At 48.5% G+C, this 27,819-nt stretch overlaps 1 protein-coding gene across 1 annotated transcript in view; it reads right to left on the bottom strand.

Moving 5' to 3' along the window:
* The window catches only part of TMEM145 (transmembrane protein 145), a 176,099-nt gene extending 172,564 nt beyond the window's left edge, over positions 1–3,535 (bottom strand). The window contains exon 1 of the mRNA XM_086929099.1: positions 3,318–3,535. Coding sequence (XP_086785225.1) covers positions 3,318–3,428 — 111 coding nt within the window. The 5' untranslated portion in view covers positions 3,429–3,535. The remainder of the gene's footprint in view (positions 1–3,317) is intronic.
* Between the last annotated feature and the right edge of the window lie 24,284 nt (positions 3,536–27,819).

Genomic DNA, 27,819 nt, shown 5'->3' with positions numbered 1-27,819 from the left:
TTGCTCACCTCTGTAGTGCATATACCCCCTCACTCACCTCCCTGGTGCATATACCCCATCACTCACCTCTCTGGTACATATACCGCAGTCACTCACCTCTCTGGTACATATACCGCAGTTATTCACCTCTCAGGTGCATATACCGCAGTGACTCACCTCTCTGGTGCATATGCCCCCCTCACTCACCTCCCTAGTGCATATACCCCCCTCACTCACCTTCTAGTCTAGAGCATACATACCCCCTCACTCACCTCTCTGGTGCATATACCCCTGTCACTCACCTCCCTAGAGCATATATACCCCCTCACTCACCTCCCTAGTGCATGTACCCCCGTCACTCACCTCCCTGGTGCATATACCCCTCTCTGGTGCATATACCACCGTCACTCACTTCCCTGGTGTATATACCCCCTCTCTGGTGCATATACCCCCGTCACTCACCTCTCTAGTTCATGTACCCCCTCAATCACTTCCCTAGAGCAAATACCCCCTCACTCACCTCCCTGGTGCATATATACCCCCTTCACCTCCCTGGTGCATTTACCCTGTCACTCACCTCCCTGGTGCATATACCCCCCTCACTCACCTCCCTGGTGCATATACCCCCCTCACTCACCTCCCTGGTGCACATACCCTCCTCACTCACCTCCCTGGTGCATATATACCCCCTTCACCTCCCTGGTGCATTTACCCTGTCACTCACCTCTCTGGTGCATATACCCCCTTACTCACCTCCCTAGTGCATATACCCCTCTCACTCACCTTCTAGTCTAGAGCATACATACCCCCTCACTCACCTCTCTGGTGCATATACCCCTGTCACTCACCTCCCTAGAGCATATATACCCCCTCACTCACCTCCCTAGTGCATGTACCCCCGTTACTCACCTCCCTGGTGCATATACCCCCTCTCTGGTGCATATACCCCCCTCACTCACCTCCCTGGTGCACATACCTCCCTCACTCACCTCCCTGGTGCATATATATCCCCTTCACCTCCCTGGGGCATTTACCCCCGTCACTCATCTTCCTGGTACATATACCACAGTCACTCACCTCCCTGGTGCATGTACCCCCGTCACTCACCTCCCTAGTGCATATACCCCCTCTCTAGTGCATTTACCCCCTCACTCACCTTCTAGTCTAGTGCATATACCCCCGTCACTCACCTAGGGGTGGGCGGAAAATCCGTTCCGCTCGCGGATTTTGCGGATTTTCGGGAAATCCGCAATCCGCGAGATTTGCGAATCTCCCGCAAAATCCGCAAATCCGCGAGCAGCGGATTTGGCTCGCACTGCTCGCACTGTTCGCGTGAGTTCGCGCCCCGCGAATAAGTGCGAATAAGTGCAAAATTGCAGAAATACGCTCTTAGCAAAACTGAAAGTAACTACTTACCAGGTTCAAAAGTTCAGGCTCATCATTAGTAGCCATTTTCTGTAGTGCTTCCTGAGGGGCCCCTCCAGAGTTCAGTTGCAGGTTGCAACTATTATGTGACCCTGCTCTGAACCTCAGAATAGTTACATATATGCCACAAAGGTCCTGAATTACAGCTAAGGGAGACAAGCAGGAGCCAGGCTGGAGGTTCAAATCCATTATTCAGCCCCTAATTCATTATTGTCAGTTGGGGCAGGGCAGGTGTTGTAACTAATTTTGCAACAATGAAAGCACTTAGCAAGTTCAAAAGATCACTAATCAGGAAGCACTAAGGAAGCAGGTGCCAGCTAAAAAAATATTCTGTGACACATTAATCAGCCCCAAATTAATTCAGGTCACTTGAGGCAGGGAAGGTGTGCTTGTTGCCACAATAATGTACACTGACTGGACAACCAGAGGGTGCTGTGATGAAACAGAGGGTGGCATGGGTGGGCCAGAGGGTGGCATGAGTAGTCAGAGAGTGGCAGTGGTGACAGAGAGTGGCAGTGATGAAGAAGAGTGTCCCAAACAGGCTGGACACGTAGAAACAACAAGTTCGCGAAACTTGCGACCCGACAGGTAAGTTCGCAATTTGCGACATTGTACAAAACCCTCGCGAACTGGCAGAAACCCGCGCAAACACAAAAAAAAAAAAAATCCGCAAATTCGCGGAAATTCGCGGATTTTGCGGATTGCGAATCCGCAAATCCGCAAAATTCGCGAACGCGAGATCCGCAAAATTCGCTCATGCTTACACTCACCTCCCTGGTGCTGATGTTGGGCCCCCCTCACTCACCTCCCTGGTGCTGATGTTGCCCCCCCCAGGCCCCCCATGTGCTGATGTTGCCCCCTCGGCCCCCCTCACTCACCTCCCTGGTGCTGATGTTGCCCCCCCAGCCCCCCCTGGTGCTGATGTTGCCCCCTCGGCCCCCCTCACTCACCTCCCTGGTGCTGATGTTGCCCCCCGACCTCCCCCCCGTGGTGCTGCAGTTGCACCCCCCCGCCCCCCCCTGGTGCTGATGTTGCCCCCCTCACTCACCTCCCTGGTGCTGATGTTGCCCCCCTCACTCACCTCCCTGGTGTTGATGTTGCCCCCCCGACCCCCCTCACTCACCTCCCTGGTACTGATGTTGCCCCCTCACTCACCTCCCTGGTGCTGATGTTGCCCACCCCCGCCCCCCCCGGCCCCCCCTGGTGCTGACGTTGCCCCCCCCCCTCACTCACCTCCCGGGTGCTGATGTTGCCCACCATCGGCCCCCCTCACTCACCTCCCTGGTGCTGATATTGCCCCCCCCCCGGCCCCCCTAACTCACCTCCCTGGTGCTGATGTTGCCCCCCCGCCCCCCCCGGCCCCCCCTGGTGCTGACGTTGCCCCCCCCCCTCACTCACCTCCCGGGTGCTGATGTTGCCCACCATCGGCCCCCCTCACTCACCTCCCTGGTGCTGATATTGCCCCCCCCCGGCCCCCCTAACTCACCTCCCTGGTGCTGATGTTGCCCACCCCCGCCCCCCCCCGGCCCCCCCTGGTGCTGACGTTGCCCCCCCCCCTCACTCACCTCCCGGGTGCTGATGTTGCCCACCATCGGCCCCCCTCACTCACCTCCCTGGTGCTGATATTGCCCCCCCCCCGGCCCCCCTAACTCACCTCCCTGGTGCTGATGTTGCCCCCCCGCCCCCCTCACTCACCTCCCTGGTGCTGATGTTGCCCCCCGCCCCCCCCCCCTTGGTGCTGATGTTGCCCTCCCCCGGGCCCCCCTCACTCAACCCCCTGGTGCTGATGTTGCCCCCCCCCCCGCCCCCCCTCACTCACCCTGGCCCCCTCACTCACCTCCCTGGTGCTGATGTTGCCCCCCGGGTCCCCCCTTGGTGCTGATGTTGGCCCCCCCCGGCCCCCCGTCACTCACCTCTCTGGTGCTGATGTTGCCCCTCACGTACTTGCTGTCCCCGGGCGGGGGGAGCTGCAGCGCCCCCACAAGGAGCAGGAGCCCGAGGGGGGGTAGGGCGGGCGGGGCCATGGTGCGGACACCCCCGCGGTGAGACGAGCCGCCACTATCGGCCCGGCCAGGCCCCCCGCTCCATCCAGGGCCGCGTTCCTTCACGTCCGGAGGCGCGGGCACGAGGGGGGGCGCGGGCACGAGGCGCTAGACGGGGGAGGGGGGCACGAGGCGCGGGCACGAGGCGCTAGACGGAGGGGGGGAGAGGGGGAGCACCGCGGAGGCGAGGGGGGGCATGATACGGGTTCACCGCAAATGTACCCCCGGGAGGAGTGAGCGGGGGGGCTGGATGGGGGCTCACCGCCGATGTGAACACCCGGGAGGGGAGGGGGGGGGGGTGTCTTACGTTATTGGAGAGAAGATATCACCCAGGAAGAGACTGAGAGAGAGTAACAACACATCAACAGGGGTGGGGGGGGGGGGGCGGGGGGGGGGGGTTAGAACCGGAGCAGGGAGATGTACACCTAGGAAGGGGGGGGGGGGCGGAGGCTCCTTCAGAGAAATATGATCTCACCTAGAGGGTGTACCTTACACGGGGGAGTACTGAAGGGGGGGGGGGGGTGTCCGTGTGTCCTATTACTAGAGGGTGGTGCAGAAACCATCCCCGGAGAAGAGAGAAGACACCGATTATCAGCACTATCAACTGCGGGGGGGGGGGAGGGGGGGGAGAACATATACATACAGGGGGCAGCCAGCAACAGGGCAGGTAGGTGTAAACTTCCTTAGGAGGGGCGAGATTTTATTTATTTATTTTATTTATTTATGCATTTTTATATAGCGCGGACTTTATCCGAAGGCGTCAGAGCGCTTCACAAAAGGAACAGAAATGAAACATAATGAGAAACATTACAAAAGAACAGATTGCAAAAGCATACGTTACGTTACATAAGGTAATAGTGACAATTGTGAGCAGACAAAATACATGAGGTAGTAAAAATTGTGCGCAGCCAAAAATACACGAGGTAGTAAAAAGTGCACAGGAGGAAAAAGTGACAAGTGTGCAGTTACAAGAGAAAACAAAGTATCATTTGTATCATGGTATAATACTGCAAAAGGTGCTAGACACTCCGGCACAAGAACAAGTGTTATGTAGGCAGAGGTGGCACTTGTGCCAGTATCAAAGGTAATAACATGTGAGAGGTCGCAAATCGTGTGTTACAAGGGCAAAGTGGTGTGTGCATGTTACAAAAGGGCACAAAACACAGGTACATGGAAAATACTCCAAAGAGGCAGACACTCAAACCCCAGGAATACACTGGGAAGGCACTTCCATGGTCGTGGAAATTTTCAGTAGTGGGAAGCCTTCCTCCAAATAACAAGAGGACGTGAAGTACTTTTGGAGGTGCCTCTGGAGGAGGAGAACTTTGAGGTCCCTTTTGAAGGCCTGGGAGGAGGCGGTGGTCCGGAGCTGAGGCGGAAGGGAGTTCCAGATTCTCACTGCGTTGCCTGGTGGGGGTGGATTCCGACAGAAAGATGGGACGTCCCCCGAGAGGATGTATCCTTACACGGGAGAGCCCTGCAGGACAGAAGGGAAATCACCCAAGAAGATACACAATGACCTACCTCGAGGGGAGGGGGGATATCACCAACGAGGAGGGCGATATAACCCTACACACAGCGACCCGGCTGCAACGGTCGCCACACCCAGGGCTGTGGCGGAGTTACAGGGCGCTCCAGAGGCGGAAAGGTACTCAGGGGTACCCTCTTCAGGAGCACAAAGGGTGCTGAGGCCGAATATCCCCAGGAAGTCTGTGCGGTGGACCCTGGGGTGCGACGGCGCCCCGTCTGTCCTACGGGCGGTTGGAAACCTGTACAACCGGGAGTCGTTTGAACGCTCGGCCCCTCGTACGGTGGGTGTGAGTAAGAGGGTGGACCAATGGTTCACCGGAAGGGGGAGTGGCTATTCACTCACCACAACCGCTAAGCACCGATTGGCTAAGGCCACAATGCAAGTTGGCCCATCGGGTGGTAAGCTGCGAGGGGCGGCTTGCCTTTGGATCGTCTGTAAGATAACCCACCATGTTGGCATATGTACATGCTAATAAACCTGCAGCAACTTTATCCCAAAAAAAAGTTGTCTTGTCTGCTTATTTACGATACATGCATGTTGCTGCGGGGGGGCTGGTGAGTTGGCCGATATTGGCACTATGCGGGCCGACCGACACGTCCCAGCAGGGGACACTCATAAGAGGGTGGCCCCCTTAGTGCCACAAGATGGCACACGGGGCAGCCCAGTGTTCCACAACCCTATAGGGTCCTGGACGTCACTTCCGGCCGTGGTGGGAGGCGGGGAGAGGTATATATTCCTCCCCCGCCTACCTGGCGGCCTCTTTTTCCCCTCACCCTGACGTCGTTTCCCTCCCTTCCGCTTACCACCCGCGTAGCTAGAAGGGGGGGGGGTCCGCCCAGGCGGCACTATTTTTGGGACGATGGTCTGTCTAGCTATGCCTCTGGGTAAACAAGAAATACATTTGAAATAAGAATAAACAAAGGGAATGCAGACTAATACATTCTTTTGGAAAAAATCTGTGAGACGCCGACAAGTTCGTGCTTATGAATCTTAGCAGCACGGTCCATTATTGGTGAACGTGCTCGCAAAGCGCGGTGATGGCTGAGATATGATTGGAGGAGGACCAGAACAGCCTGTGCGCTGTGAGTGACTGTCCAATCATATCCATAGTGTATGATATACACGCCCACCCCCATCCCCTCACACACACTTGCTAGGATTGAAGAACACCACGTGCATGTTGAAAGTGCAAGCACACTGGCCTGCAATGCTGGTATGCGACGCTGCACCCTAGCATAGTGCTGGAGAACTATGCTACCAGCGATACTGTGCGCACCGGCGATTCCTTGTTTGAGAATCCCAGGGTCAGCCTCCATATGGTGCTTTTAAATGCAGTTGATGAACGTGCACTATGCTCTCTCAGCGCGGGGACAGGCGGCAGAAGTGGCACTGAGTGACTTCAGTCCCCAAGTCTGTGGGGATCACTACCAATGTGGCAAGTGGCAACGAGTCCCAAGACAAACGTCTGGGTCGTGGCTTGTGACTTCTATGTCACTGACACACTCCGACCGTCTTTGAGTGAGTCACGCAGTACCCACTCACTTTGACAGAGACCGGGGCCAGCCTGAGACGGACTGACCAGGTGGTGCTTGCTTGCGGCCCAGCCCTGTGCTGCTGTGACCCCCTGCCTCGAGTCGTCGTATGTTGATGACAGGTATGGGCCCTGCCGCAGCGGAAAGAAGTACGACCCACTCAAGTTAAAGTAAGTTAATTAAGTTAATAAGTCCGCAGTTTATATGGTTGAGCATTGACAATTTTTGATGTTAAGGGCTGAAAGTAAAGAATTTGATGGACTGAATACAATGTAGCTTGTAGTACCTTATTACGTTGAGGGGGTGGGGGCCTTGGGGTAATGGCACAACGCTCTATTCTATGCAGACCATTGAGGAGTACAACTGAATATCTGTAATTGACAATATTGCTGTACCTTGTTGAATGTTTGCTTCTTGCTGTGCCTCATTTGACCTGCATGTATGTGCACGTATGGAATATGATTAGCATGTTCAGCAGGCCTTGAGTTATGTTCCAGCTTGCTAGCTTATGCCACACATTTTCCCAGTCAACATTATCAAAGGCCACTTTGAAATCTATGAAACAGAAATATAATGGTGTTTTAGTGCCTCGGGCAGCGTTCATTCGGAGAGAAATTGGCAGTATATTTGTTGTTGTGTCAGATTGAATGGGATGAGGATGTTCTTGAAGGCCCACGATGATAGTGTAGTAAGCAAGCATGCTGAAGTCCGTAATAGATTGAAGAGCCTGTTTATTTCTTAACTACCTACTCAGCATTAAGAACTGTCTGAAATGTGAATTTATGCTGCCACAGAGGATAATGGGGTCAGCAAAGACTTTACCTACCTGGGTGTTCCGACCAAGACATTCCTGGCCACCTGCACCCTCATATCTACTTAAGGGTGGCTGTTTAAGGTATCTGTTCCCATTCTCAGTCGGATATAGGTGAAAGTTGGACGGACCGCTAGTTTGTGACTTCAGGCCTATGGTGCTTTTTAAAGGAGTCTCGTATGACTGCAGTACTCGAGTCATCCCGTCGCGCTGTGGCCAGTAAATAGGTCTTGTTAATTGTTGTCGCTCCACCTGAAGTTACCTGGAGGCATGGGACAGGCCTATGGGATGCATGTGAATGAAAGTATGAAACTGCCTGCTATGCTGTGTATTTCACAGTGCCCTTTTTCATGGAACATGTGTTTTTCTTTCCAGATGCCTTAAAGGGTAAAATATGTACTTTGAATTGTTTTCCTCCTTAAAAGTAATGGGGGTAGTTTTTGGAAGAAGTTGGCAAAGCAGATTTCGTTATTGGGTAAAACTATTTCTTCCTAAAATGGAATGCCTTGAAGCTAACATTTTTTTGTAGCTCCCGCACTTGGGTGGACTAACCAAGTTATTCAGTATGCAAGTGACATCATGGCATGTACCATCACAACCCATGACGTCACAATGCATGACATCACACGTGGCATCACAGTGACATTACAAGAAGCGACATCAGATATTAAGATCTTACACGTGCTTTTATTAGTTATGTCACTGAGAACATTTAAGCGCATTTTGAGATTCAGCAACTGAGATTTTGCTTTGCGGTTGTGCTAAAAAGGTAACGCAATCCTGACACAAAATCAGGGCCTCAACTCATTTTTAAAACCCTGACACAAAGAAACTGGCAACACAAAGAAGCATGGTAGTAGATATGTTATGTTTAATTGGTTGCAAAGTCTGCACATTCAAATATTCTATGGGGTTAAGACATGTGCTACAGAGGTGCCCAGTAAATATCAGGGAATAATAATAATGGTGAAATAACTCTGGAGGTTAAAGTATTTGTTGGAGAGAGCTGTGTTTTGTGTAGTCCCAGATCTGAATCAAAGTGGTATAGAAGGTGAATGTGTCTCCTGCAAAGCACATCATATAATATGCAGATGACATATTATTTTCTATGTAGCTAGGTAAGTGGGTTACTGCTTTGAACACAGATACTTTTGTTACTTGCAGTTCATAAATTGTAAGTCTTCTAATATAGCACAGTGAGCTATATAGAATGCGACTGCTACACCTTTTAACCCTTACTAACTCATGCAACGCATCTTGTACATTGATTTACACACTTGTATGATTTATTGTCAATGTGCATGTTATGTGGAGCTGGCTTTCCGTTGATACATGAGAGAAATATTTGTGCACGAGGTTTGACAGTGGGGTGAGATTCGAAATTTGTGTCGAGACTTGGCCTCGTACGGTCATGGGGCTGCGGATGCCATGGGCGGCAGTCTATGGGATGGCCCCGGGCGCCACGGGCTCAAGCTTTGCCCCTGCCGCTTACCCGGAGCTTCAGGGTGGAGGGGGGGTAGTTGTTCTAATCCTTTTTTATTTGTGTTGCAGGCGGAGTTACAGGGCGATCCAGAGGCGGAAAGGTACTCAGGGGTACCCTCTTCAGGAGCACAAAGGGTGCTGAGGCCTAATATCCCCAGGAAGTCGGTGCGGTGGACCCTGGAGTGAGACGGCGCCCCGTCTGTCCTACGGGCGGTTGGAAACCTGTTCAACCGGGGTCGCTTGAACGCTCCGCCCCTTGTAGGGAGGGGGCGTGAGCAAGAGGGTGGACCGATGGTTCACGGAAGTGGGAGTGGCTATCCCCTCACCACAACCGCTAAGCACCGATTGGCTAAGGCCACGATGCAAGTTGGCCCATCAGGTGGTAGGCGGCGAGGGGCGGCTTGCCTTTGGATCGTCTGTAAGATAACCCACCATGTTGGCATATGTCTATGCTAATAAACCTGCAGCGACTTTATCCCAACAAAAAGTTGTCTTGTCTGCTTATTTAGGATACATGCATGTTGCTGCCGGGGGGCTGGTGAGTGGGCCGATATTGGCACTAGGCCCTTTGGGAGTCCGGCTGTGACTCACCCAGCTCCACTCCAACCCAACCTGCCCTTTAACCAAACAGCAGCCACGCGCCAGCGCCTGGCCCTACAGACAAACACAAGACTTCTGCCCCTTTACACACAACGGAAGAGCAACACAACACTGTAAGTAAAACACGACAAAATACATCACAGGGGAAAAAATAGTAATGCACAATCTGAGAAGAAACAGATTTCAAATTCTCATTTTATTTATCATACAACATAATCCTACAAATATATTTGCTCTTTAATGTCCCTCTCGGATCTATTAACAGATCGCCCTTCTCATCTCCATCCACAGGCCCTGTGCCCTCACTCACTCACTGCAGTCACCCTCTCTTCACTCACTCCTCCGTCTCCCTCACTCAACCCCCACTCTCGCCCATCCAGCTCTAACCCCTGCTGCTTTACTCCCTGCTCCTCCAGCCTTCCTCCGTGCTTTACACCTCACAATCCTGTCCAAGCTCCACACAACTCCCTCCTTTACACCTCACAATCCTGTCCAAGCTCCACACACCTCCCTCATTTACACCTCACAATCCTGTCCAAGCTCCACACACCTCCCTCCTTTACACCTCACAATCCTGTCCAAGCTCCACACACCTCCCTCCTTTACACCTCACAATCCTGTCCTAGCTCCACACACCTCCCTCCTTTACACCTCACAATCCTGTCCAAGCTCCACACACCTCCTTCCTTTACATCTTATCTGCATTTGGAAAATAAAGGCTGTAAAGATTCAGCCGAGTTTGCTGTTGGTCTTCAGGCTTTGGGCCTGAATCAATTGGTTCATTCTGCCACGCATAACAAAGGTCACACATTGGACAATATTTTTACTTACTGTGCAGGGACAGTTGCCTCATCTCCAACTCCTGTAGCTTGGTAAGACCACTATTTACTATCTCTGAGTTTATTGATGCCGGGCCAGGCCTTCCCTGGTAGTTGCTCAAAACCGACACTGGTTCGGAAGTGGGCGTTATTAACTCACGATGACTTTGAAGGAGCATTGGTGGACAGCCTCCCAGAGGTGGGGGAAAACATCCTGAATGCCGATAATGTAATATCAAGTTGGATGTTGGAGGCAGTGAACTCCCTGATTCCGTTAAAACAATGTAAAAGTGGGCGCACTTCTGCCTCTGCAAAGTGGTTCTCGCCAGATTTGGCGCTAATGAAAAGTAGTTGTAAGCATCTTGAGCGCCAATGGAGGAAGAGCTACAGGGACGAGAACAGATTGAAATATTTGGAGGCCTTAAAGGTCTACCATCGTCAGATTAGGAGGGTGCGTAGGGAATGCTATTCTGGGCAAATTGATCTAGCTAAAAATTCAACGAAGGCCATCCTTCAGGTAGTGAAACAACTGTCCTCTCTGGAACGAGCGACACCTGCACTTCCTGCCTCTATGGATTACTGTAATAAGGTTGCTGACTTTTTTTACTGATAAGATTGCTAAAATCTATGCCACCTTTCCAGAAAGCAGTAGGAGTTATGTTCCTGCAACTGGCTTGGATACTCCGGGGCCTGAGGACATGTTTGTCCTTTATCCTTTGGTGGAGGCTGAGGTCACCAGGCTAATGGAGGTGGTTATATCTGGGTCTCCTTTGGACCCTATCCCTCCAAAATGTCTGCTACTGGGAACAAAATTATTGCCCCTGTCCTCACCTCGCTATTGAACTTGTCATTCCAAACCGGTCAGATCCCTAGTAATTGGAAACATGCAATGGTGGTTCCTCTGTTGAAAAAACCTTCATTGGACCCTGCTCTTCCTGAAAATTTAAGACCAATATCTCTCCTTCCTTATCTGGCAAAAATTGCTGAGAAACATCTGAATGGTCATCTTTCTAAGTTTTTGGAAGAGAGGCGGGGCCCCTGCACGACACACAGTCTGGGTTCAGGACTTTGCATGGTACCGAGTCCGCTCTCCTACTGGCGACCAAAGTACTGCGGGCTGCGGCTGATGAGGGTAGGACTGCGGCCTTGAATTTGCTGGACCTGAGTGCCGCATTCGACACGGTTTCCCACGGCCTTCTATTAGAAAGGCTAAGGGAGGCCGGGGTCGGAGGTATCACATGGACCTGGGTGAAGAATTGTTTGGCAAATAGATCCTTCCAGGTTTTGCAACATCCTTTCAGTTCCAGAATTTGTCCTCTAAACCAGGGGGTGCCGCAGGGTTCGGCTCTCAGCTCAACCCTTTTTAATATCTATATGTGTCCTCTTGCAGACATCGTCGTGAAATATGGAATTCAGCTGGTGTCATATGCTGATGACACTCAGCTAGTTGTGACTCTGGAACACAAGAAACCCGAAAGAGCTTCCGATTTTAGAGCCTGTTTGGGGGAACTTGTGGATTGGATAAGATTGAGCTGTCTTCAGCTAAACGGGGGGAAGACAGAGGTGATGGTGGTTGGAAAACAGCCTTCTCTCTGGACACAGCGCTGGTGGCCCGAAGCACTGGGATCTTGTCCAGTGCCGAAAGCCAAGGTGAAAAATTTGGGAGTATGGTTCGACGATGATCTTAACTTCTCCTCGCAAATATCAGCTGTGGCCGGGGCATGTTTTGGCATTTTGAGGGTGATACGTAAGATCTTGGACTTTCTCCCCCTAAATGCTAAAAGGTCGATCGTTCAGGCGTTGGTTACATCTCGCCTTGACTATTGCAATGTCCTGTATATGGGGGTAACGGCTAAAAATTTGAACATCCTGGAGAAAGTCTAAAATGCTGCAACCCGGCTCATTTAGAATATACCAAGGAGGGCATCGGTGGGAGAAGCCCTAAAGGTACTGCATTGGCTTCCTATTCGGACAAGAGTTACCTTTAAGGCTCTATGCCTTAGTCACAGGATTCTTGGGAAGAGGGGACCACGCTTCTTATGGCCTCTCCTGAAAGCTCACCAGCCTGCTCGTTATCTAAGATCATTGGGTAGTGCAAGAGTGATTGTGCCCAGGGTGTGTAAGGTGCGACTGGGCGAAAGATCATTTGGCATTCTGGCAGCCATGGCCTGGAATGAGCTTCCAGTGGATCTTAGGACAACTCGGACGGATTCTTTGTTTCGCAAAAAATTGAAGACATTGCTCTTCCGCTCTTCCCATGGAGGAATGTAGTGGTCGGGTTCCACCTAGTTGGATGCCCGCGTGTGGGACAGCTGGGGAGGGCTGTTAGGGTTCTGTTTGTCCTAGCGCGGGGACACTCCGGTTGGAGTAACCATTGCGCTTTACAAGCTTACTAATAATAATAATAACGAGTTCTTGGAAAACCAAACACTTAAGCCTTTAGGACTTCCCCTTGCCTGAATATTGATTTCTCCAAGAACTCATTTATTATGCATGAACATCTATTCCTTAGGCGTTCATTCATAAAGTTCTTATGCCAGACTTGTACATCAATACAGGCATTCCTAAACACCTTCAAGGTATAAAAATACATTCACTTGCTACGGCAAACCACGGTGCGGTTTGACTACCTACTTGCACGATGGGGCTCGCCACAGCAAGACCTGAAGGAAGTCAAGTCCCCAACTGACTCACTGACCAGATGCTGTCATCCTCCTCACCGAGAATCCAGCTCCAGTGTTTCTGGCTCCCCTTGCGGGGTGTTAGAGATTGAGCCCCGGGAAAGAGATATCAACCTCTCTCATTCTAAGGTATGGAGCTGACTAGAACTTAGAGAAACTTTTGGCAACTCTTGGCACAACTAAACTGGACTATAGCTAAACAGCACCTACTTCTTCCCTCGGACTACACTGAGGTTAGGTACACTGGGGAAGGATTGTTTAGAAGCACCAGTTGAGTATTTTAGCCTTTTTTATTTATGTATGTATTTACTGAATATGTAATAGCCACAAAACCATGCTATTACAATATTATTTTATATTACTGCTAACACTGTACATATTCTATTTTGCATTCTGTCTTACGATTGTAGCGGTTCATATCTCTTGCATGAGAAATAAGACTGTTCAATAAACCCTTTTATTGAAACGCCCGTCTCTCTATTTCCATGCAACTCTGTAGAAACAAAGCATGCATGATTGACTGAGTGAAACTGTAATCTATTGTTTCCACGACTCTGAAGATATTGTTCCGGTTCTAGGGGAAACAAAGTTGTCATGTCTATGCGGTTGTCAGAAACGAATCCCTTCTTGTGTATTTGAGAAGTTTCTAGTGACCTCTGAGTTAGCTGGCACACACACAATTAAGTTTAATATACTCGATAGAGACATACTGACCTCATTCCTATATAAAATCTATAGTGTATGTTATTCCAATGCGCAGAGCCTATCAGGGATATAGGCACTACACTACAACGCTGGGTCTGACGTGTTGAACCCTGAAAAATGTGAACATTTCTGTGCAAATGTCTTTAAACTGGTCTTGGTGGTATAGGGCAATGTTCCCATTGGTGGTAGGTGAAACCATTTCTGGGATTAGCAGATTTATGCAGAAAATTATGACCATAATGTTGATAGCAATACATTGATTCAAAATCTGATGTGTCATCCAACATTTCACTATTGGAAAAGGCCACTGATTTTTCTAAATCAGTCAACATATTATTGACAGGTTCACAATCCCAATCATCGAAAATGTACTGGAGGCAATGATATCATTTAAGGATATTTAAAATAAATGAGGAATTTTTAAAAGTTCGGTCGGTCCAAATATATTGTAATCAACCTTGTCCCGTACTATAACATCAGGTATAGGAACTGCTGTAATGTTCACTGATGACAAGTCTCTTTGTTCACAATGTGATGAAAGGAGAGGTATCAGAATCAGATTCACTTTTGATGTTGTACAGCTTTGTCTAAAATACGTTCCATTAATAAGCATGCTAAAACCAGTTACTAAGCCTATCCAGGAATGAAAGAAAAGTATCCCGGTAATTACCCAAAGTTCTATCCAAGGTGATACCAGGTATGTTTCTTTAAGAAAGATGAAAAAATCTTTGATTTGCTGGTGACAAGTTTTTTGGGCTAGCATCGTTTCAGGTTCACTTGGATCCAACGAAAAGGTATCGAAGTCGATGAAATAGCCAGATGCAGTTCGATCTATTTTGTTAGTTCACCAAGTTTTGTTGAACTTGTAGATGGTTATTGTTGAGGCATGTTGATGTAGACATCAGTGTTTGGTCTAATAGAAATTTGTCTTTCATTGTGATTTTGAATTTGAGTCTGAACTTCATTTTCAAGAGGAACGAGTTCCATGGGATTATTGCATAGTTCATCATTCAGTGCTGGGGACTCTTCAAACATGATGAGTCTTTCTGTTTGAACTTCCTGTATAGTAGCGAGAGGAGCGCGCCGGCTACTCATTGGTCCAGGAAGCCTACTATTCTGTATGAGCCACATGGTGTGGTTTTATCAGTCAATGGAGACAAATCTTTTCTCCTTTTTTACTGCAAGAGGTGGCAGAAGTACTGTTCTTGTTCCTTCAACTGTCTGGACAGGTACAGGCTTTCTGTATGATGGCCCAAATTCTTTTTTGTCTGCTATTTTCAATCTGACCAGATCCCCGACTTCAGGCACCCACACAGGTCTTGCTGTGACTGACTTGACTTACCCAGTGGTGTTCCTCTTTACTTGGACATTGCTTTGTAGTGCCCTGGATTCATTCAGATCCAGTAAACAGCCCGAAGTTTTTGGATGTCAAAATGTTTTTCATCCGCCACTGTGCCTTCACAATTGAGATCGGGTACCCACATTTTCGTCCCAAATAGGACTTCATAAGGATTGACCCCCCCCAGAGAACTTCTTGGCATGTTGCTCAAAGCTCTTTGTACTTCAAATAAATGTTTGACCCAACTACCACCTGAACCTAATACTCTAGCTGTTAAAGATTGTTTTAAGTCCCGGTTTTTCCTCTCCACAACCAAATTTCCCTCAGGGTGGTACAGAGAGGAGTACCGTAATACTAGACCCAAACCCCACATGGTGTCTTTGTAAGCCCGAGAGCTAAATGTGGGCCCCTATCAGAATGTAGTATGCCAATTGCGTATGTCCCTGTAAAGACTCGCAAATCCTTGAGAACAGTTTGAGCGTCAGCCAAGCTCTGGGGCCACACCCATAGGAATCTCAAGCAGGAATCCACTGCAACCATGATATACTTGTAAGCACCATCTGTTTGTAAGGGGCCTCAGTGGTCCAATATAACACATGCGAGTGGTTTGTCTGATATTAATAATGGTGTCTGTGCTGAATATGTTATGGTTGAGCCTTCCATCTGCTGGCAGATGTCGCATTTCTAGACATAATCTTTAGTTTCCTTTGTTAATCCTGGCCACAATATCGTTCTTTCAGCAAGGAAATACGCCAGGACTCTACAAGCCGTTCAGAAGGGGTAGTGGAAGGACTACCTCCAACAAGCGAATGCGTGGGCGTCAGAAGACAGAGAGGAAAGTACCGACGGACAGGTGAGCGTTTTGCTAACTTTCTTTTTTTCACTCGAACACTCGAGCTTTGGCCTAGTGAATCGATACTCTACATCTGTACCTTTTATTACTCACATAGTATGACGCTGTTGTTTGTTTAGAGCAGCAACACGTTTGGGCCACATGGAGAGTCTCGAGTAGGTATATCAATGTAACATTCATCGTAACTGATCGGTGTGACGATCGAAAAGAGATTTCTTTGTATATAAATACCAGTTATTTACAGTTTGTTAGAGAGGGAGCATCTTGAGATTTCCCCCTTTCTTCCATCAGAGCGGTGCTTTACTCTTTTCCTGAGCCGCTCCCTCTCTCACGAGACTGGTAAGATAGAACTTGGCTATTTGGAATATAAATGTATATCCATAACGACACAATTAACACACCTAATCAGTGGGTTTATATATATATCTCCCGAATATAGTATGTATGGGTATATTTCTCTGACTTACTATGCCGCCGAGATGTGAGGTTTCACCTAACCTTTCACTTCGTCATTTTCCTTGCTTCTTGTTTACAGTGAAAAGCAAAGTTCATGAGAAGAGATGAAGCAAGGACACCTAGAGAATCAGGTGATCTCGTACTTTGTCTATATATTATTTCTTTGAATTTTTGAAATCACACATTTTCTATTATTTTATCACATTTGCAGTAGCATCAGTCAGTTAGGTCCTGAAGAAAGCAAGGGTGTAATAGTCCACGATTTGCTGAAACATGTTGACCTTATTTTTCACCTGGGCAGCAATATTCGTAGGCTGCCGATGACTTTTTAATATTGGAGGAGTGAGTCACACCAGAATAAACAATTTTCAGTACTCCCTCACCCAATTTTAAACACACTTTTTTCTCACATTTGATTTATCTGCACTGCAACTTTAGTCACCCTCACACTTAGGGCCTCATTAGGATCGCGGACGGACTTGCATCCGTCCGCGTCCCCAGAGCAGGAGGGAACCTCCGCATGGCATGCGGAGTTCCCTCCTGTGCAATTAGGATGTGACCGCCACCCTGGTGGTCACATCCTCTATTTTTAACATTGCGGCGGGTGCGGCTTCAAGCTGCACCCGCGGCAATCTTAAAAATGCAGGTGTTGCATTTGTATGCAGAAAGAGGCAAGCACCGCGCGGTGCCTGCCGCTTTCCGCATACAAATGCAGGGGGGTACCATAGGTACCCCCCATGTGCACCCCCCACCCCCTTCACCTAGAGGGCCCGCAACGGGCCCCCGCAGTGAAGTTACACATGCTTTTCCACGGCGGAAAACCCGCCGCAGAAAAGCATCTGAAACAGGCCATCCTAATATGGCAGACAGTGTCTGACAGACACCGTCACCATATTAGTGCTTTTCCACCGCGGTTGTAAGCCAGCCGCGGCGGAAAAGCTGCGGACGGAAACCAGAACCCACCAGCCATCCTAATGTGGCGGTGGGTCTTTGGTGGGTCCGCTGCGGATTTTACGCATCCTCCGGGCCGGCGGTGGCTTCCCGCCGGCCCAGAGGATGCGGAGAATCCGCAATCCTAATAACCCCCTTAGATTGGTAGGATTCCATCGACATCTAGCCGAGTAGATGAGGGTTATCTCCATCTTATCCTCATTCTGCAGAGGCAGGTGTTCCACCTTTGGGTCAAAATAAGAATCCCAAATGATGAAGGGCGGATCAGTGTGGTGACTGATGGGTATCTTTTTGACCGGCCCCCCTCCTTTTGAGGTTAGGTAACCCATCTAGGAGATTAGGATAGACGTAGTGTTTATATTAGGTGTTTCTTTCACTCCAGACACTCTCTGTAGACCCTTTGATACCTTTTGTGTTTATTAAAATTTAGAACACCCTGAAGCTCTTTCCAATAAGGGTCCAGGGTCAAATCTAGACTAACGTGACTTTTATATTGTTGAGTCGCTGAGTAACTGGTGACATTATCTAGAAACAGAGTGAGATCCACACTGGACTACTCCTGGCTAAAATACGAATACATTAGCAGTCAAACATTTGGGATGGGAATAAAAGCAAGCATCACTCCCACCGCGTAGAGGAATATCGTTAATGAAAATTATCAGCTGATGTAGATGGATGGTTATATTGAAAAATATTATCTACAATCCATAGGTGCCAAATGAATTATTCACGAATATAAAGGGCAGGCTCCAGTTGGACAGAGGGTGAATAATTGAAATACCCCATGAACAACAACCTGTGTGTAACAAGAAGAGGATTGATTCAAGAAGGGTGAGGGAACGTTTAAGAATCCCCGCAATTGAAGTAAGGGCGCAAACCACCACACAATAGTTATCTATGTTAAGGTGGGCCCACCAATCTTTACCAGTATATAACCCATACCGTTAATACCATAGGGATCGAGGGGTGATCTGAAAATAAAACTTCTACGAAAAGGACTGACAAATAACTGGAAAGGTCCAGAAGTATTGAGATCTTATAAGAGTAAGGGGTATACCAAGAACCCCACCATCATAAGTAAGTGATCAAAATCTTTGGACTATAGTACCAACAATACTCTATACGGGTTGACCAATATATTAATATTTAACCCATGCTGTTTACATTACAGGACCCGTGGGACAAATTTATAATAATACTCTCACTAAGAGGACCAAGAAAGTAATTCAAAGGTCAACCACTCCATGAGAGGAAGCCATATACAGGCAATTCATGTAAGAACTGTAATGACCACCCTAGTGGACACATTTGACACATAGAACAATAAACTGTATGATTAAATAGACATTTCTTCTCAAGTAGGGATCAATGATACTAATTGTATGTATTCATTTTTTAGAATGAAGACGCAATGTTTTTAAAAGCTCTGTCCTGAGGAAGGTGTTTATACAATCAAAAATTAAGCACCGAAATGCGTCGACATAAGGACCTAATTTTATCTTACTGTAAAAAATCATTTTTATTGTGATTTGTGTACCAATTTGTTATGTGATTGTTTGTTGTACTATACCGAGTAGTTACTCAGAGAACTGTATTGCAATGAAATGCCAGACACAATAACCCTGTGTATTGTAAGCAAAAACTGTTAAATTAAGCTGATATCTGAGTATATGAATGTATTATGTTTCACTAAATGTGTACCAACAATTTTAAACTATAAAGTTTTTATAAAGAATAAAATCTTGAGAGAAATAGAAAATTACGTGTTTTGAACCAATACTGAACTGTGTCATGATAAGGGTTAGTAGGTCATTACTTTAATGTGGGCTGACTGATCAGCATTATATTGAGTAACACAGAAAGGAATCCCCTTTTTAGGTTTCGCTTGGGGCACGGAGCTCCTAGCTCCGCTCCCAGGAGAAATCTTATGTCTCTACAGTGTACTGCTTAGTCCCGCCCTCTGTTCCATTGGCTAGCTCCATAAATGGAGGCTAGCCATTGGAACAGAGATCTGTCAGTCATGGCCGGACCAGATTCGTGGGCGTTCCTGCATTTTTTTCCCCCTCCACCCTTTTTGCATCGTCATCGGGCGGTGGGCGGAGTTTCAGTTTTTTTTTTTTGGTGTTTGTTTTCGTCATTATGCCGACCACGGCCGCCGGAAGAAGTCCAGGTGAATGCCCGTTCCCACCCCCCCTCCCGCTGACCGTGTGCTGTTCCCGCCCCCCCCTGTTCGTGTCCGACCCCCCTCCCGCTGTCCGTCCCCCCTCCCGCTGTCCGTGTGCCCGTAGGTGCTTGTTGGTATTCTCTGCAAGTCCTCTGTCTTCCAGTGCAATCCCGTGGGACCGAGCAATTTCTACAGCATACAGCGGAGTGGCACGAGGCATCTGACTTTCTTTTGCTTGCTTAGATTAACAGGGCCACGTTTGAGCCCCTGAACATGGAGGGGCCGAGACGTCACATTCAAAGCAGATCGTCACGGGATCCTGTTTGCAAATGACTGCGATGAGGCGAATGACAAACACATAAATGGCTGAAATGTATTTAAATAGTTGAGAGGCAGAGTGCTTGGGAAGAGCGAAAATATGTAATATTTATTTGAAGAGAGTTTTAACGAAATGTCCATTTTCTAAACATCTCTCAATTTTTTAATCACATTTCAAACCTCTGCGCGCGCACGCACGCACGCACGCAAGCACACACACACACATCATTTCACCGCTCAAAGCAGTTTCTCGTATAGATGGCCACAATTCCCCTGAAAACAAATCAGCAGCTTTTGCCCCTAATCTCACTGCCTCCTAACTGGAACAAGCTGCGCTTGGAAGAAATCCTGCAACTACAATGTATATGACAAGAATAACAAAAATGTAAAACATATGTCAAAGTAAAAGCCAGCATTGGACACATTTTTCCTGCCACCTTATGCTTTTGGGTATCAAAAACTACGTTTGCCTGCATCTCAATAAACCAAGTTAGAAGCTCTTTCTCAGCAGTGGAGACCATGGTTCGCACACAAATAATTACCAGAACAGTTTTAGACGATAGACCTTGACAACCATGGGTTGCTAGCCCTCTGATGTTGAGTCGCCAAGTGCTGGAGGAGGAAACTAAGCAAATATGAGCACAAATTTGAACAGGGAAGAAAATACATTGAAATGGTTTTCTTTTATTTTAAAGTTGAAGGAAGCAGATGGACATATTAACTTTCAATTAAAGACTGACTTTACTGAGACAAAACCAAACAAAACATTTCCTACAATCGTGTATAACTAAAAAATGAAAAATGTGATTCCCTATATTAAGAAGCTGTGCTAATTTGGGGTGATTTTTTTTTTGTTGCTGTATATTGATGCATGCCGTCTATTGTACTTACAAAACTATGTGGTTCCAGCACAGTACCTTGATTTAATAACATGCTGCCCAGTGGGCTGCAGACCAGCTGTGCAACCTCAGATCTAAAAAGTGATAAAAACATCGAGTTTTCTCAGTGAAAAGAAATATATTGATTGAAATCTCCTCCATGGTTCATTAGACTAAATGCTGTGCCAGCAGGGATTCTTCATATGGTACAATGATGGTTTCCTGTAAGGAGATACCTCACTCAAAATCTATGGTAAAAGGGTTAATGGCAGAGTAATACATCATGCAACAAATGATGCATTATGGGACTGGAGACTGGGGAAATTTGTATTGTAAACAGACCATACTTCCACCATTTCTAAGCACTGTAAGCGATTAAGTATTATTATTACCCAGTTTAATAGTATTCAATTTACTGGCCTGGGAGAGAAATAATAAAGTCAGAGCTGGTCTTGACCTAATACTAATCTATGTGGGGGTGTGGCGGGTAAAGAGTCTTATTTTAATTAGAGGCGCAGGTGAATTACACTTATAAACGAGAGCCGGGAGAGGCTGGTAGGGAAAAGTGGCCATGAATATTCTAAGCCATAGCTTTTGACAGGTCACTTTATCATGTTACCAGAGATTTGTGTCCTATTGCATTGACAGTACACATTCGCAGAGCTAGGTGCTCGGTGTGAGAAGTTGGCCTGTTAGGTAGTGTTTCCAATTCTGGAACCACTTGGTAACAGTCCAAACAAGCCCCAAAGATGTCTGGTTGTAAGTCAACCTTGTTAGACAAGCTATCCTAGAGGTAGCATGGACTAAGCAGCCTTAAAGGCTTAACTTAAGAGGTCGTGTTAAGCGAGCTGTTTTACCACATACAATCCTGTAATCAAATGAAAGGACACCACACAAGTATATATTGTAAAAATATATGTATTTATTTCTAAATTACTCCCCAGTACTCTTTATGAGGAAAGGGGCACAAGCGTTAAATCAAAAGCACAGTATAACATACAAAGTTGCACAATTTTGGATAAGGGCCGATGGCCACTTAAACCATATACTAAAAAAGTGGTATAAGGAACACTTATCGAACAGTGGTTAGGCCTAGGGCCTAGAGATTCGCTGGGAGCAGTCAGGACTAGCAATGCTGAAGTCGGGAGTAGCCCACAGGAGACGGGTGCAGCACGGAAAGTGCGGCTTGCACCAATGCAATGTCAATGGTGCGTAAAAGTTACATAAAGTGAGTTAAAAGATACTTCCGCTGAACCTAGAGGAACCAAACTCAAGACACAGACCCTAGAGGTGTGTACCAGTGTGGGAACACCGGCGTTGCAATGTTACCTCACCCACAGGCCGTGGGTGCACAGGGTCGAAGTGGCGTCGGGTTTTGACACGCAGGCTCTTGGTGCTTGAAGCTGTTGCAGCTGCAGGCGAGGTGAAGCAGAAGTGTCCGGTGCGATCCAAGGGTGGATCAAAGTAGAAAAGTACCTGAAAGCAGAGGGGACAGAGTCTGGGTCACTCAGCAGTGACCAGGGTGGAACCAGGACGGAACCAGGCAATGTCGGGCGCAATCAGGTGGTTGTCGATAGGCTTCTCTCCGCTGTCACGTGGGCTCTGGGGCATCTGCGACGTCCAGGAGCGGGTCACGATCTGTCCCATGTAGGCTCTCGCCGTCAGCACAGTCGGCTTCAAGATTGCAGCAAACAGCACTTGGCAAAAGCAATCCACGCGGAACCGGGAGATTGCTTATCACTCGAACCAGGAGGGTCAGAGTGGGGGCTCCTTTTCACAGGAGCTGGTGCAGATCTGGAGCAGCCAGAAAAGCAAGTCGTATTTCAAGTTTCGTCGGCACAGGGGCCACAAGCCAGCTGGCAAGTGACCGAGCCAACGCGTCGAGCCAAAACAAGCAGAAGGGCCCCACGCAGCACTCGTCGAGTGTGGAGGGGGTAGCTTTGGTGCAAGTGTAGCTCGGGGTGGGGGCTTCTCAGACCCCGGTGCACAGCTTCGAGGATCACTTGTGGGCTGCACGGTCAGCGTCTCGTGGCCTTTTCAAGATGGCGTGCCCCACGCTTCCGGTCGCCTCCACTGGTCTCAGCTCTGCAGGGACTGTGGATCGGGCTGGGAGAAGGCAGGCAAGCTTGATCTCGTCGTTCTCTGTTGCTCGAGTTCCGGCGGGAACTGCAACAAAGCAAGGGTCGAGGGCTGGATGTTGCCTGTTTGCACAGGGTGGTCACTCCTTGACCACAAGGGAGATTCTTCAGTCTTCTGCGTTGAGTAGAAAGTCGAAGGGTCCAGAATTCGTTTCTTATGTTTCTTCAGGATGATCTGAGTTGCATTGGCACTGCTCCCACTCTTATTCGAATCTGGTGGGCTGGACATCCTGCTAGGTCCCCCCCTATGGGTGGGACCCAGGAAGGGGGTGGTTACACCCCTTTCCTTTGATCCAGGCCGCGCTGGGACAGGGGCTGGGAGGCCCCAGAACCGGTTTGGCCGGATTATGCAAGGGGCAGCCTTGTGCTCCCCAGGCAGTGTCTGGTTTCTTTGAAACCTCCCTACTACAATCCACTATCTCCTGTCTGGGGTGGTTTGACACCGCCCTGCGACAGGAAACTCTTTGTCCAGGCCACCATATGCTGAGTTTCGGTCAGCAGCAGGAGGCCAGACCCGTGTCTGTGGCAGAGGCATCCATTTTGTGGATCTGAGGCTCATTTTAAATCAACCGCGTTTCAGTAAAGTAACATGTCTTATCCCTCTAGAAGGGTGGAATGCTACCCCCGTCGCCAGAACTGGCGAGGGGGTAGTATTCCAATTCGTATGACACCAAACACGACATGTTTTGATAAAGCCAAACCAAAGTTGCTATATAACCGCGAGGATTATAAGGCGCTTAAGAGTATATGGTATGGCATTATCCCGGATCAGCTTAGGGAGTTGTTCCCGGCAGCTGCAGACAGGCTCAGCTCATGCCAGAGCTCCATCTCACATAAAACCACGCACTCTGCCTCCAGGATTGGTGAGGCCTTCCATAGGAGTGGCTTACAGGCTATATATGTGTCCAGATATAGGTTTAGATATAGGTATACTATATCTAAGCAAGGGGTGATTACACCCACTTGCCCCAGCTGAGTGATCAGCCAGTTGTGTCAATTTAAGAACCAGCCAGGGGTGGCAAAAGCTATGCTTCAGCCCCTGGTAGGCCTTGGTGGCACCTATGCCCTGAGCACCTATAGTGCATGGTACAGGGGCTGACAAGGAGTCCATTTCCAATTGTGGTATGTACCTATAGCACATGTATCATGAATTTAGAGAGAGAACAGCAGGCTGGGGGTCTGATTAGCAGGCCCACAGCCTCAGTAAGTCGAAAACCAGTGAAGCAAAAAGCAAAAATTGGGGTGACCATAGGATAGCAGACCCTACTCTCCTACACAACCCCCCCCAAACGCAGGGACATTAAACTTAACCTTGACCAGATAAGTCTTCATGTTCTAAGTGGAAGTACCTGGAGAGACCATCTGCATTACCATGGTCAGTCCCTGGGCGGTGCTCCACTGTAAAGTCCATCCCCTGTAGGGAAATGGACCACCTGAGCAGTTTGGGATTTTCACCCTTCATCTGATTTAGCCACAAGAGGGGCTTATGGTCTGTCTGAATTAGGAAGTGAGTACCAAACAAGTATGGCCTCAACTTCTTCAGGGCCCAAACCACAGCGAAGGCCTCCCTCTCAATAGCTGACCAACGTTTCTCCCTGGGGGTCAGCCTTCTGCTAATAAAAGCAATGGGCTGGTCTTGACCATCTTGATTAAGTTGTGAAAGCACAGCTCCCACCCCCAACTCAGAAGCATCTGTCTGTACAATGAACTGTTTGGAGTAGTCAGGACTCTTCAGGATAGGTGCAGAGCACATGGCCTTCTTCAGGTCATCAAATGCCTTTTGACAGCTAACTGTCCACTGAACCTTTTTGGGCATCTTCCTGGATGTCAAGTCATTCAATGGTGTCACAATGGACCCATAGTTCTTTACAAATTTTCTGTAATACCCAGTCAGGCCCAAGAAGGCTCTGACTTGTGTCTGGGTAGTTGGAGGAGCCCAGTCCTGTATGGTCTGGATCTTGCTCTCCAGTGGTTGAACTTGACCCCCACCTACTAGGTGGCCCAAGTACACAACCTTGCTCTGCCCTATCTGGCACTTAGTAGCCTTGATAGTCAGGCCTGCCTTTTGCAGGGCCTCCAGAACCTTCTTCAGGTGGATCAGGTGATCCTCCCAGGTGGAGCTAAAGACAGCAATATCATCTAGATATGCTGCACAAAAGTCATCCAACCCAGCAAGGACTTGATTCACCAACCTTTGGAAGGTGGCAGGTGCATTCTTCAAACCAAAGGGCATTACCACAAATTGATAATGTCCACTAGGGGTAGAGAATGCTGTTTTGGCTTTTGACTCTTCAGCTAGTCTGATTTGCCAGTAGCCAGCTGTCAAATCAAATGTGCTCAGAAATTTGGCAGAAGCCAATTTATCAATGAGCTCATCTGCTCTTGGAATGGGATGAGCATCTGTCCTAGTGACAGCATTGAGACCTCTGTAGTCCACACAAAACCTCATTTCTCTCTTCCCATCTTTGGTATGAGGTTTTGGCACAAGGACCACTGGGCTAGCCCATGGGCTCTCTGATGGCTCAATCACTCCAAGCTCCAACATCTTTTGCACCTCAGCCTTTATACAATCCCTGACATGGTCAGGTTGCCTGTAGATCTTATTCTTCACAGGCAGACTGTCACCAGTGTCCACCTCATGGGTGCACCAGTTAGTCTGGCTGGGTGTGAGTGAAAACATATGTCTGTGGGCCTGCAACACCTGTCTGCAGTCCACCTGTTGCTGCTCAGTGAGGCTGCCTGCCAAGGCTACTCCATCAACTGAACCATCATCAGGGTTCTGGGAAAGCAGGTCTGGGAGAGGGTCACTCTCTTCCTCCTGTTCCCCATCTGTAGCCATGAGGAGACTCATGTCCTCCCTGTCAACAAATGCTTTCAATCTGTTTACATGGAGCACCCTGTGGGGGCTCCTAGGGGTGCCAAAGTCAACCAAGTAGGTGACTTCTCCCTTCTTTTCAATGATAGGGTAGGGTCCAGTCCATTGGTCCTGGAGAGCTGCTGGCCCCACTGGGTCCAACACCCACACCTTCTGCCCTGGCTGGTACTCAACCAGAACAGCCTTTTGGTCATGCCAAGCTTTCTGTAATTCTTGACTTGCCTCAAGGTTTTTGGATGCTCTCTCCATGTATTCAGCCATCCTGGAGCGGAGACCAAGTACATAGTCCACAATGTCTAGTTTAGGCTTTTTGAGAGGTAACTCCCATCCTTCCTTCACCAAACTTAATGGACCTCTTACAGGGTGGCCAGACAAAAGTTCAAAAGGGCTGTAGCCAACCCCCTTCTGTGGGACCTCTCTGTAAGCAAAGAGCAAGCAGGGTAAAAGGATGTCCCATTTCCGCCTAAGCTTCTCTGGTAAACCTTTTATCATTCCCTTTAGGGTCTTGTTGAACCTTTCAACAAGCCCATTGCACTGTGGATGGTAGGGTGTGGTAAACTTATAGTTTACTCCACACTCTTTCCACATTGCTTTTAAGTATCCAGACATAAAGTTTGTACCTCTGTCTGAAAGAACCTCCTTTGGAAAGCCCACTCTTGAGAAAACTGCAATGAGGGCCTTTGCCACCACAGGAGCTGTGGTGGTCCTCAGGGGAATTGCCTCTGGGTACCTGGTGGCATGATCCACTACCACCAGTATAAATCTGTGCCCAGATGCTGTTTGAGGATCCATGGGACCCACGATGTCTATTCCAACTCTTTCAAAGGGTACCCCCACCACAGGTAGTGGTATCAGGGGGGCCTTTGTTGTGCCACCTGACTTACCACTGGCTTGGCAAGTGACACAGGAGCGACAAAACTCCTTGACATTTTCTGACATGTGAGGCCAGTGAAAGTGTGGAACAAGCCTGTCCCAAGTCTTATTCTGGCCTAAGTGTCCTGCAAGGGGAATATCATGGGCCAAGGTAAGAAGGAAACCCCTAAACTTCAAAGGTATAACCAACCTCCTGGTTGTGCCAGGCTTGGGGTCTCTAGCCTCTGAATAAAGGAGTCCTTCATCCCAATACACTCTATGGGTACCTTGAGCATTCCCTGCAGCCTCAGCAGCAGCTTGCTGTCTGAGGGGTTCAAGGGAAGGGCAATCTAATTGGGCCTGCCCCAGGTCTGCCCTTGAGGGCCCCCCTGTCCCCAGAAACTCAACCTGATCAGGTTCAAGCTCCTCTGAGACAGTCTCCTCTTGGACTGCAGAATCAGTTTCCTGTGAAACTTGATCCTCAACCTGGGGCAAGTGGGAAGGCACAGCCTTAACCCTCTTGCTCCTTCTCTTGGGTTGTGGTTGGTCTATTGTTTCAAGAGCCACCACTGGTTCAGGAAGGCACTTCTTAGCCTGAGACCTTGTCACTGCAAGGACATGAGCTGAAATCCCTAGCATTTCTGCATGAGTCCTGTACTCCACTTCTGACCAAACTGAGCTTTCAAGATCATTGCCTAACAGACAGTCTACTGGGAGGTCTGCACTCACAACAACTTTCTTTAGGCCATCTACCCCTCCCCAGGAGAAGTTCACAACAGCCACACTATGTGAAGTAGTGGAGTTGCTTGCATTGGTCACTAGGTAACTTTCACCTAGTACAATCTGACCAGGGTCCACAAAGTCAGGTGTCACCATAGTGACACTGGCACAAGTGTCCCTGTAGGCCTGAGCCAGTTTCTCATTGATTAAGGGAGTCTGCCTATATTTGCCCAGGTTACTGGGGCTTAATGCAGTGGTCAAAGATAAGTCCACATCATATAGGAGAACTGCCTGTGTGGGGATTCTGACTAGGCCAGATTCCACCTCAGTACCCAGGGTCAACCCTACTAAACCCTTTGGCTGTGTACCACCACTGCTAACTGTACTAGGGGGTGCAGTTGCTTTAGGAGCTGCAGTGGTGGGGACTGGATTTTTCTTAGTGCATTCACTGCCCCAGTGTGAAACTGATTTGCAGGTATTACACCAAGGTTTCTTTGGGCCATCATTCTTCTTTTTCTTGTTTCCATTTTGGGAACCCCCCTCCTTATTGCTAGTTTGGGGGCCTGAAGACTTCTGGTCCTTTTCTTTATCTTTCTGATTCCCACCCTTCTGGTCTGTTTTCTTCTGGTCACCTTGGTTCTGGTTTTTCTGCTTAATCCTTGTTCTGAC

The sequence above is a fragment of the Lissotriton vulgaris genome, chromosome 7 (genome assembly GCF_964263255.1).
Source record: "Lissotriton vulgaris chromosome 7, aLisVul1.2, whole genome shotgun sequence".
In the NCBI taxonomy this organism is placed as follows: domain Eukaryota; kingdom Metazoa; phylum Chordata; class Amphibia; order Caudata; family Salamandridae; genus Lissotriton; species Lissotriton vulgaris.
Note: the sequence above shows the minus strand (reverse complement) of the source record. Positions and strands in the feature narration are given on the sequence as shown.